Source organism: Rhinopithecus roxellana, chromosome 15 (assembly GCF_007565055.1).
Source record: "Rhinopithecus roxellana isolate Shanxi Qingling chromosome 15, ASM756505v1, whole genome shotgun sequence".
Lineage (NCBI taxonomy): Eukaryota > Metazoa > Chordata > Mammalia > Primates > Cercopithecidae > Rhinopithecus > Rhinopithecus roxellana.
In genome coordinates, this window is record NC_044563.1 from 116,069,865 (window position 1) to 116,082,637 (window position 12,773).

Genomic DNA, 12,773 nt, shown 5'->3' on the forward strand with positions numbered 1-12,773 from the left:
AGTAGCTGGGATTACACGTACGCATCACCACAACCGGCTAATTTTTGTATTTTTAGTAGAGACAGGGTTTCACCACGTGGGCCAGACTAGTCTCAAACTCCTGACCTCAGGTGATCTGCCCGCCTCGGCCTCTCAAAGTGCTGAGATTACAGGCATGAGACACCATGCCCGGCCTCATTTAGTTTTAAATAAATGATCATATTGGAGCATTCCATTCTGGAGAGAACCAAAGGACATTGTTGCCCATCTGGTTTAACTATACAGGCTGAACTAAAACAACCTAACAAGTGCTACCTATTTTTCAACCCCACCCCTCAGATCCTCCATCTCCAGAAACAGAAACAAGCTCAGCTGTGATCTATCATAATTCCATTAATCCTACAATGAAGCATTAAATTAAACTTTCTAGTGGAGATTCTTCTGCTACAAGGAAAACTGTATCTTGTGAGTCCTGTATTTTATGCAGATAGATTTACTAAACAACGGATAGAAGAATACAAATAAGCAAAATAATTTGGCAATTGTGAAATCTCCAGTGGGGGTGTTGTAGTAACTGATTATTCCTGTTATTATTTACTATAAAGATTTTAGTTACAGAGAGTTTAGTTTCACCTTAGAAACAGCAGTTCTCAGGCTGGGTGCAGTGGCTCACGCCTGTAATCCCAGCACTTTGGGATGCCGAGGCAGGTGGATCACCTGAATTTGAGAGCTCGAGACCAGCCTGGACAACATGGTGAAACCCCATCTCTACTAAAAATTCAAAATTAGCTGGGCATGGTGGTGCACACCTGTAATCCCACCTACTTGGGAGGCTGAGGGAGGTGAATTGCTTGAACCTGGGAGATGGAGGTTGCAGTAAGCCAGGATCATGCCACTGCACTCCAGCCTGGGTGACAGAGTGAGACTGTCTCAAAAAAAAAAAAAAAAAAAGTAGAAGAAGAAAAAAAGAAAAAAGAAAGAGCAGTTTCAAATGGTTCATGTTTCTATGGAATTCTCAAACCCATTCCTTTCTTTGTTAATTACAGGAAAAAACCTGACTTTAGCTAAAACCCTAGTGGAAGGCCTTTTGACATCCCTGATATAAATCACAAGCCTGGGTACTGGGGGGACTCTAAGGAGGACATATTCAAGTTAGTGGTAGAGACTGGGCCAGATCCCAAGTTCCTAACAACTCATTCAGTGTTTCCCAGCCTTCTCTGAGAGAACATGAAGATTCTTCTTCGGCAAATTCCATCTCTGGGTGTGATTTTAGTATTTGTCTCTTTGGTGTGCTGCCCTATTTCTCTAAAGCCAGACAATTACAGAATTCACTTAGCTCTTTGTAAAAAGCATGCCCTGGGAACAGCAGGAAGCTGTGTTTGTGCTACTATTCGGCTTTCTGACATAAAAGGGTTAGTACCCAAAAAGTCTATGGTCATTTTAAACCACTTGCATCTAAATTCCATGTTACGTCTCATCAACCCAGACGTGGAAAGAGGTCAAGTGTTCCAGTAAATCCTTAAACAGCCAGATCATTAAGGGCATTTGAAATCTGCACTGAAATCCAGAATCATAGCACATTAGAACTGGAAGGGATAATAGAAATCATATAGTTCAAACTCCTCACCTTCATAGGTTGCTCTGGGTCATAGAATCAGTTTGTCAGAGTAAGGACCAGAACTTGGAGGCCGAATAGTCCTCTTTTATTATCATAGTATTTTCTGAAACTCTTTTCTTCTCTGAAAGCAGTGGCAGTGACGCCTGACCAACCTCTATGATGTTAACTACTTAGCATGTGGTATATAAACCCATGTCCTTAAGCGTTGCCTCCTATTACCTTGCAACAGGAGGCTTTTTGGTGAAGGCTGCTCAGCCAAGGCTAGGAGAGATCCTTTCTGCACACAGACCTTCTGTGCCACAAGGTGCAATACCTAGAAAGCTGGCTAATGAGAGAGGAAGTAAAACACATCCCTAGAGCCTGCTGAATTGACAAAGACACAGTAGCAACAACCAAAACAATAACAAAAACCACCCAAGCCTGAACTCCCTATGTCATTGCTGTCAGAAGCACCACCCTACACAGAAGCAGGACTCAAGAATCCTCGGCAGCGCTTTCCTACCTACTGTGCCTGTTTCTAACCCCAGGTATAGATTCCAGGCCTCCCCTCCTCTCTGTGGGTTAAAGAAGTCTCCAATCACTCTCCCAATATCATAACCCTCATTTCTCAGGCCACCCTGGGATCACCTCTGTATCTGACTAGCCTCACGTGGAGGAAGCTTACCTGTCAGCATCTCCGAGGCCCAGTGAGGTATTTCGTTGCAGGGTCTCCCGTACCACAGCCATCCCATCAGGCAGCCGGTTCAGGCGACGGGTGTAGAGGCCAAGTCCACCATCAGTCATGTATCTTTAAAAGAAGAAAAGGATGATGCACATGAATGTCAAAAGCAAGTGGCTTCCAGGCCTGCATTCATATCCAGAAGCCCTGCACAGCCACCAAGTCCTCTAAGGGGGAAGAAACTGAGGATTCCCTGAGGTTCTGGCACTGATCGCAGCCCATGGATAACTCAGCTGCTGATCCAACCTATAGGATCACCAGCTTGCTAACAAAAACGTAAAAAAAGAGAACAAACTCAGCTTAATTAACCCAAACTCACAGGCACCTACGAAGCAGAAGGGAACTAGTGAATAAAATTAACTGTCAGATGGATTCATGACATTCTTTTTAATGTCAGCAATTATACAAGCAGGTGTTTTACCTGAGTAATGGAAATGGAACTGACAAATCATTAGCAAATCATAGGCAATAATATTACAGAACAGTGCAGTGGAAAAAACAGGCAAGGCTTTGAGAGGGTGGAAAGAAAGGATAGAGGATAGATGAGTGACCTTTGCCATCACAGGCAAGTCACTTCCCTGGAGGGTGAGTTTTTCACCCAAACTATAGGACTATCACAGCCTGTGATATGTGGGAATATCACAACATGGGCATGAGAATTAGTGAGATAAGGAACAAGAAAGTACACTGCAATTTGTGTAAGACTATATAAGTGGAAGACATTATGGTTGTCATGATCATGGAGTGAATTTCACCCTTGATACTGATGTTTTAAGGGGGTTGTCACAAAACTCTGTGAAGAACACTAATGCTAATTTATTCTTTTTTTGGTAATGCTACAAAGCTGTCTTCTGATGAAATCAGTGCTGTTCTTGGGAGGGAGGATGTCTGGAACTTTCTGTACAGATGGCTGATTGTCTACCAACCAGACAAGTTCCTGAAAGCCTAGCCACTAGTAGGAGGTAGCTCAGTCCAAGGCAGCTGTACCTTATATCTACCTTGGCTTCCTCACAGCCCCATAAAGGAGACTGGCTGTGTCATTTCCCTCATCTTCAGAGGAGAACAGGAAGGCAAAGCAAAACTTGGGCAGAGCCAGAAACCAAACTTGGATTCCTTCAATCCCTTATGGGCCCCATCAGATTGCCCTGCAAGCTATCTGAAAATGCAAGCATTTTACATTTCAAATCAAGTAATACATAGTAAGAGGACTAATGAGTCATTATTTTTCTGAAACAGGGTCAGCTGAGCATGGAAAGTTTTATTGCACTTGATATTTTAACTTTTGCATATATGGAGTCAACCCCAAGGGTTCCCAATCCTTGAATTTCTTCTACCTGTAGCTGGGGATCTTTTGGGGATATATTTTTCAAGAACAGAATTATGAGATGCAGATAAGATTGCCCAGACCAGGAAGTTCAAGTAAGGGGCAGAGAAGAAAATTCTCACTGGAGTTATCTCATGAGAAAAGCATCTTCCAGAATGGGTAAGAGGAACCCAGGAAGCTTCTAAGCTATTGTGTCTAAATTCAACACCTCCAATGTTCCCTCCTCCTCCCTTTATGACACTGATGATCACTGATGTCACAATGTCAACATAATGAAAAATCTGTTCGAGTGAATCAGACCAAGTATTTGTGCTTGTACTGAAAATGCAACAGAAGAGACTGAAGTTTTCACTCAACTTTATCATTTTAAAAACCACTCTGTGAATATACTAAAAACCATCAAATTGTATGCTTTAAAATGGTGAATTTTTAGCTGGGCATGGTGGCATGCACCTGTAGTCCCAGCTACTTAGGAGGCTGAGGCAGAAGAATCGCTTGAACCCGGGAGGTGGAGGCTGCAGTGAGCCGAGATGGTGCCACTGCACTCGACCCTGGGTGACAGAGTGAGAGTCCATCTCAAAACAAAACAAAACAAAACAAAACAAAACAAAAACAAAACAAAACAAAAAAAAACCCCAAAAATAAATAAAATGGTGAATTTTATGATATATGAATTAAATCTCAATAAAAATATAAAAAATGATTGCAGCTATAGTTAAATAATTATTTGTCTAATTACCCTTCAATGCATGTCTTTCACACTAATTAGTAAGTTCTTTGCCAGCAGAGATTCTTATTTTGTTCAATTCTATATCCCATGAGCTTAGTACATACTACATGCTTATTAAATACTGTTTTTGTTGAATAAATGAACACATGAATGAATGAAGCCCAAAGACACAGCCATAGGGCTGTGCAAATTTTTTTTTTGCAAGAACACTGATTACAGGTTTTCTTTCCTCTTAAGCATTAACAAACTTACATGTAAGACATATGGCAAGCAAATTAAAACTGTCGATCTGCCAATCTACCCATCATCCATCTATCCATCCATCCAGCCAGTCAGCCAGCCACCCTCCAACAGATAGAGCGACTCAAGGTAGAGTAATGGGTAATGGGCATCCATCCTACAACTAGCACAAGGAGGAAAAAACACCTACACCAAAATGTCATAACTTTGCCAGAGGCTGGACTTTCCAGATCACATGTCCTTTCAAGGAGAACTCAGTGGAAGCTCTTCACAATACAATCTATTGCACCATTAAGCAAGGCAGTTAATTTTGATTTTAGCAAAGTCTGCCCAGCCAGTTAGATAAACAAAATTCTTTCAACTGGGGAGATCTTGTCAAAGGACAAACAAACTAATTTTAGCATTCATTTCCCTGCTGGATTTTTATTGCTGGTGAAACAACACACAGGGTTGGGTAATTACACACACACAGGCATGTAGACAAGGCCCACACATACAGAACCCTGGCTTCCTGCTAAGGCCAGACTATGGGGCCTGGTAAGCATTCCAGACACAGAATGCTGAGACATATTGCAGCCCCAGCCCAGCTACACCCGGGTGCAATGTGGATGTGTCAGAAAATGACAACCCCAAAAAGCGGGAAAGCCTCTGAGAAATGGGACTGAAATGGAACTGAACGTGTGAACTGGGCTTGTTGCTGGGAATTCTGACTTTGTTTCGGCAGTCAAAGTTGAAACAGAGGGGAGGGGAAAGGCAAAGCTAAATCAGGATCTTCTGCCCTCTCAAACTGCAGGAAGAACTGAAAGTCAGGGAGCTGAATGCAACTAGTCTGACAATGATCTAGTTTCAAGACTGCAAGTCTATTTCACTTACTGTGCGCATGTAGAGGGAGGGCAGGCAGGGTGATAAGGAAAATGGGGAACTTACTACCTCTTCTTCTAGAGATATGTAAACATGTTCAATTGATTTTTAAACAATAATATTCTTTAAAATAAATTATGTTGCATGTGTCTCCCTGGGAGACGGCACAGCACCAGAGACAGAGCTGTGGTTAGAGCCAGCCTCACACTCAAGAAACTAATTTAAAATATTTCTAAATTATTGTCCTCCAATTACGATGATTTACAAACAGCTCTGTATATATTTTAAAATAACTCCTGTATTATACAGTCAATGAAAAATATACAAATTTGGGTTTGCTGGACCAAAATTTGTATAGGAATTGGCTATTGTATACATTAATATAGACTGCCTTAACAAAGTGAAGCTCTTAAGAAAGCATAATTCACAGATGAAGCAGCCATGGGTGTGCTTATCTGAAACACTGGCTTTTGCCCAGGGGTGTTAAAAAAGCTTGTGTTTCTGAAGGTTCAGGAAGCCAGGGGACTGATGGCCTCACCTGCCTCTTTAGGAGCTTTTACAAGAGGCTCATACTGGGTGAAGAAATGACTTGCCTGAGGTCACAAGCCAAGGAACCAGCTGATCCAACAACTGAATCTCAGAACAACCATGCCACACTTTCCTTCTCCTTAGAGAGATAAACAATTAGTGCTAGAGCCTAATGAGGTGCTGGTAACATCCTAATGTCTTCTGAGTGGGCTCCTGACTGAGTTGCCAAGCTACTGAACCATCCCTCCCGTTACCCTTCCGAGTTCTGCAGCGGTAGGTGGATGGAGGCAGCTCTCCACATCCACCTTCTAAAGCTTCTCCAGAGACCCCTGGGTGGAAAGAGTAAGAGCCTTTGCTAAAGGGACAAGGTGTCCGTGGGGTGTTTTTCTTGCTTCCTTAGGGTGGCCCATGAGCATCAGGGTTAAGGAACATGACTCTGTTGTTAGACCCAAGTTGTTCAAATGCCTTCTCTGCCCCTTGCTGGCTGAAGGACCTAGTATACATCATCGTTAGTAAGTACTAATGGTACTAAATGCTCACTGGGTACTGTGTTAAGCGCTTCACATAAATCACGGCGTTCAACCTTCAAAATCATCTTATCAAGTATATTATCATCTCTATTGTTCAGATGAGGAAAACAGAACTGTGGTTAAGATCCCAGTGCAGGCAGGTGAATTTAAATCCCAACTTTGTCACATTTCAGTGCAATTTCTTCTAGCTTAAGTTCCCTCATAGGATTGCGGCAGGTTAAATGAGACAGTACATATGTTTAGAAAGCCCAATGCCTGGCATGTGGGGAGCACTTCCTAATTATTAGACGCTTACAGGAATGGCAAAACCTAGTTCCTGCTCTGGTGAAGCTCAAAACCTACTGGGGACTAAGACATGCAAATAGCTCTACTGCTACATAAAAGTGGTATAACAGAAGAGTGCATGACTCGCTTTGGGAACACACGGGAGAAAGCATCACAGAGGAGTGCTGTTTAAGTTGGCCCTAAAGGGTGCAGAGGAGTTTGCCAGCCAAAAGAGGATCCACCGAGACACATGGATAACATATGCAAAAGCAGAGAGAAATGGAAGAGGGGAAGGTATGTGCAGAGAAGGGTAAGTAGTTCATTGCTGCTGGAACACAGGGATCACAGCCAGGAACTGGGCTGCATGGGACCTGGGGGATGGTTTTGAACACCTTGGATGCCAGACCTTTGCCTGTAAGATGGGGGATACATGAAGGTACTAATGAGTAACAGGCTCTGGCTTCTGTTTCAAAGAGAACGTTGACTTTTCGATTCTTCCATCATTTTGTATTCAATTTTTGGTGGGCATTTTCTCATACTTTCTTCCACAGATTTTTCAGAACACACCATTTCCTAGTCCTGTCTGAGTCATCCCAGACCTCTGGGAGCTGGCCAGACTTGAAGGGTAGACCTTACCATCCCTCCAATCAAGACAGACCTGTGAAGCCAACATGCCTTTTACAAAAGGAACTTTCTCTACAGAATAGGTTGGTAACTGACACTAGCTACGAAAAAGCTGTGGAATCTAATAGGACCTGTTAGAACAAATACTCTACACTTCAAGTCCAACATTTAGTAAATAGATTTCTTCCCTTTCTTTGAATGTAATGATGCAACAATGTGGAACCAAGTGAAACTGGCTTTGTGAGTCACCTTCAGAAGTGGCGAAAGGTGGCTTTTCATTTCCAAAGTTCACAGTTCAACATGGCCTGCATAAGTAATACAAACTGACTGTCACTAATCTCACCAGAAATCACCTCTGTCAAGAACTGTGCGAGGAGAGAGGGGACAGAGAAGGAAAGAAACATGTACCAACTTGCTTTAGTCGAGTGCATTTCTAATAGAGCATGACATAAAAAAAAAAACACACCTCTCAGATGCAAGAAATGAAAGAACAAACAGAAAACTAATCAATCCTATGTAATTACTTTTCTTCAAAGACATGTCAGCCTGTCTCTATTTTTTGGACACACTTTTGGTTGAAACGTGGAAAACGTGGACATAGAAACATGGAATAATTACAAATGTGTGTGTAATATTCCTTGCCAATAACAATATAAATATCCAGACATATATATCAACACATACTTTGTTGCACAAGGTTGAAGAAAATGATGGGGGCTGATGAAAAGCCCTTGTTGTTGAGCATGTCACCAACATCCAAATCCCCAAACATCATACGCTTTCACAGGCCCCTCTACTCAGTTATAATACGGTGTGACATTCATTCTCTGAGTTTATTAGGATGTAAAACGAGTTTCTGGACAGACCTGGAAAAGAATCCCTTTAGTTTAGGGCCTCTGAGAAGTCAGATGAATCAACTTCACTACAGGTCATAGGAGGACGCACCAGCCAACGAGACTAACAAAGCTGCCTGCATCCTTTTGAAAAAAGCTGACAGGCTGGGCACGGTGGCTCATGCCTGTAATCCCAGCATTTGGGAGGCTGAGGTGGGTGGATCATGAGGTCAGGAGTTCAAGACCAGCCTGACCAATATGGTGAAACCCCGTCTCTACTAAAAACAAAAATAAAAAAATTAGCCGAGTACGGTGGCAGGTGCCTGTAATCTCAGCTACTCGGGAGGCTGAGGCAGGAGAATCACTTGAAGCTGGTTAACAGAGGTTGCAGAACAAGACTCTGTCTCCAAAAAAAAAAAGAAAGAAAGAAAGAAAGAAAAAAGCTGATCTTTATGAAAAGAAAAGCAGTGGCCACATTGGCTTAAGGAAGAAGAGAATGCATCTGAAATGCAAAAATATGACTGGAAAAAAATGGGCTCATTTCTCAGTGAGAATTATAAAACTGCAGCACTAAAATTTAGTGAACTTGGCTTAAAATTTTGCTAAGGAAACACATGGAAACCACTTTGTCCTCAGTGAGTTTTTAGGCATAAATGTTGAGGCAGGTGTAGCATATTTCATTTATCAAAAACCCTTTGTCCCCCATGACAAGTTCAGAGACATGTTGCATGACTCTAATATCCTACTCACAGCATATTCTTACATATTTTAAAATCAAATAAAGGTGAAATTCAAGTGAAGAACACAGTGTCGCCTTTTCCTGATTATGGGTCACTCGAAACTGACACAAGGTGAAACAAAACCAACAGCAACCTTTGGAGAGAAAGCCCAAGGTGAGAATGCCTTTACTCGGTTGGGGTTCCCTGTGGCAGCAGGACTTTAACTATAAATAAGACAGACTGCATAATCCACACAATTAAGAAACAAGGGGGGCCGGGCGCGGTGGCTCAAGCCTGTAATCCCAGCACTTTGGGAGGCCGAGACGGGCGGATCACAAGGTCAGGAGATCAAGACCATCCTGGCTAACACGGTGAAACCCCGTCTCTACTAAAAAATACAAAAAACTAGCCGGGCGAGGTGGCGGGTGCCTGTAGTCCCAGCTACTCGGGAGGCTGAGGCAGGAGAATGGCATAAACCCAGGAGGCAGAGCTTGCAGTGAGCTGAGATCCGGCCACTGCACTCCAGCCTGGGCGACAGAGCGAGACTCCGTCTCAAAAAAAAAAAAAAAAAAAAAAGAAAAGAAAAGAAAAAAAACAAGGGGATGTGAAGCGGAAGAGGGGTAAGAAATGACTCTTTCATTTTTATGACTTAGTGGGCAATTCTTCTAACATAGACCCACACATCTTTGTCCTTCATGCCTTTGGGAGAATGCTTCCAACAACCGCTGGCAGAGGCCAATGGGAGATGTGACTTAGAGAATCCAACCAGTTTCCTACCTTTCTGTTTGATGCAAAATTGGGGCACCCTTTACCTGATTTCCTACTGTCCTCCAGGACTATCAGCTCTTCAGGATGTCACCAAGTTGATAACAACTTGTTCTTTTTAGGAGGATTTGGGAGTTCAACATAGTGAGTAATATCTTCCCTTAGCTCATTCAAGCCTGGAGCAGTCTCCTGTGGCCACAACACACACGACCTCGGTTCCGAGCATAGAATGACGTGACCATGGCAAATAGACGGCACTGCTGCGAAGTTTCTTCAATGGCCACAAGCCATCCCCCAGGAGAACGCACAGTTGAAGGGGCACTAACTAGCCCCTGCTTCTCTGCTGCAAAGTGAGCCAGATAACTGGGAAAACCCAGATCAATCCTCTGGTCACGGTAGAGCAGGAAGTCAAGGCTGCTGCAGAAGTGAACTCACTCAGGAGGTCTGGAGCTGACTCTGGCTAGCCCCAGTCAACAGAGCACACCTCACTGGGGAGTACTGCAAAGATGTTGCTAAGCTAATCAAACAAGGGCTCAGATCTAGCAGGCCACTGGGACTAGCGGCAGCAGTGGGAAAAGGCAGGCCTGAGTTAAAGAGGAGTCAAAAGGTCCCAGGGGCCCCCTGCCAGCCTCACCAGGGAAAATTGGTGCCATAGACTTTTGTCATTTCTACTTCCTAAAACCGGTGCTGAGGACTGCTTGAGAGAGAGAGACAGAAGACATAGCGTGGGAGTCACTGTCTGCAGCTCAACTCAACACATGCCTCACCATCTACCTGCTGCTTGAAATACGGGCCAGGGAGCAGCAGTTTCAATATTACCTGGAAGCTGTTTAAAAAGCAGTATCCCAGACCTTCTAAATCAGACTCAGCATTTCCATAAACTCCCCAGGTGATCTGTGTGCACACTAAAGAAAAAGAAGCACTGGACCCAGGCAGTGGTCTCTGTAGTGGGGAGCACAGATGATCTAGGAGTGAAAACGCAAGTGCTTCTATGTATATTTATTTCTCATCAAGATCTTTCTGATTCCTATGTTTTCTTATGCTATACAGTATATGCAATATTTCAATAACATGGCACATATATATTTCAAAAACAACTACAACCAAATCCAGTCTAAATCAGAAATTCCTAAACTTTCTTAAGTTATGAACCCCTTTGGAGAAACTACTGAAAACTATGGACCCCATCTCACATATGTGCAAAATTCACATCCAGCATGAGTTGGCTCACAGACCTCCAGGCCCCACCTTAGCAATGACTTTGCTAAAACAGGGCAATAGTAGATCCTGGCTGAGTAGATGCTTCAACATACTCTGCAATGATTTCTACATCGCAAGACTTGTCTGTTTGTTATAAACCAATTCAGTAGTGGCTCATGACATTGCTACAATTCACATTACCCTGAGTTTTAGCACGTAGACTCAATCTCACCACTCCTTGGGTCTTGCTTTCACCAAACTCCTAGCAGAGAGATTGATCAAGTGGAGAATATCTGTGTGGTGGTAAAACAGGCTACCAAGGTTTGTGTGTCTTTTGCAAAATGCAATGTGACTTTCTATAAGTTTAATAAAATTCCCTCTAATACTAATTTCCAGAGCATTTTGGTTTAAAAAGATCTAGGCTGGGCGCGGTGGCTCATGCCTGTAATCCCAGCACTTTGGAAGGCCAAGGCGGGCGGATCACAAGGCCAGGAGATCAAGACCATCCCAGTAACACGGTGAAACCCCGTCTCTACTAAAAATACAGAAAATTAGCCGGGCATGGTGGCGGGCGCCTGTGGTCCCAGCTACTCGGGAGGCTGAGGCAGGAGAATGGCTTGAACCCGGGAGGCGGAGCTTGCAGTGAGCCGAGATCGCACCACTGCACTCCAGCCTGGGGGATAGAATGAGACTCCACCTCAAAAAATAAATAAACAAATAAATAAATAAAAAATAAAAATAAAAAGATCTATACGTATATAAACTCCAGAAGCGTTTTAATTAAAAAGGCCCATGATAGCCCTAATAAAATGCATACTTCAATGCACAAAGAGTCAAGGATTATAACAATAGTGTACTTATCACCCTTAAACCAATAGACATATGTAAAATTTTAATTATAATCCATGGCTACACTTGTTTGAAATGGATGTAGGCAGGGCACACTTCTGAAAAAAGGTTGCACGCATTCGAAAATTGACAGTCCCTGTGTCTGAAACTTGTCTTGCCTGAATTGTCTTTATTGTGGTTCAACTGTCAGTGTGGAATTGCAGCAAATATTTCTAGCATTAGCAGGAAGCTTTTTGTCCACTTCTGAAAGATGAAACACATCCTAACACACAGGAGACAGTTCTCTAGACAAAGCCCCTTTAAGCTCTTTCTTGGAATAAAACAGATGGTGAAAGGAGATGGACTAATATCCAGGAATTCTCAAACCTCAGAATACATCTAAATCCTCTGGAAAGCCTGACCAAAATGCTTATTCCAATGCCTCGACTTCATACATGCAAGATGTATTTAGTGAGGCCCAAATCTTGCATTAAACAAACAAACAAACAAACAAACAAAAAAACAACAAAAAAACCCACAGACTTTACTTTTTAAGAGATACTTTCTTGGCCGGGCGCGGTGGCTCAAGCCTGTAATCCCAGCACTTTGGGAGGCCGAGACGGGCGGATCACAAGGTCAGGAGATCGAGACCATCCTGGCGAACACGGTGAAACCCCGTCTCTACTAAAAAAATACAAAAAACTAGCCGGGCGAGGTGGCGGGTGCCTGTAGTCCCAGCTACTCGGGAGGCTGAGGCAGGAGAATGGCGTAAACCCGGGAGGCGGAGCTTGCAGTGAGCTGAGACCCGGCCACTGCACTCCAGCCTGGGCGACAGAGCGAGACTCCGTCTCAAAAAAAAAAAAAAAAAAAAAAAAAGATACTTTCTCTAACACTGTACAGAAATTACAGAGTTCCTTTATATCCCCTCTCTCCCCCAACACTTTGCTCTATTATTATGTACACTTTTTTTTTCTTAGAAACAGGGTCTTGCTTTGTCACCCAGGGTAGAACA

General features: G+C 43.1%; 1 protein-coding gene and 1 long non-coding RNA gene across 2 annotated transcripts in view; one reads left to right on the forward strand and one right to left on the reverse strand.

Moving 5' to 3' along the window:
• The window catches only part of NAV2 (neuron navigator 2), a 411,604-nt gene that overhangs the window by 137,419 nt on the left and 261,412 nt on the right, over positions 1-12,773 (reverse strand). Inside the window, exon 11 of the mRNA XM_030918125.1 lies at positions 2,262-2,384. Within this exon, the coding sequence (XP_030773985.1) occupies positions 2,262-2,384 (123 nt within the window). The remainder of the gene's footprint in view (positions 1-2,261; positions 2,385-12,773) is intronic.
• LOC115893583 overlaps positions 1-12,773 on the forward strand; it is a 50,277-nt gene that overhangs the window by 31,613 nt on the left and 5,891 nt on the right. The window lies entirely within an intron of this gene.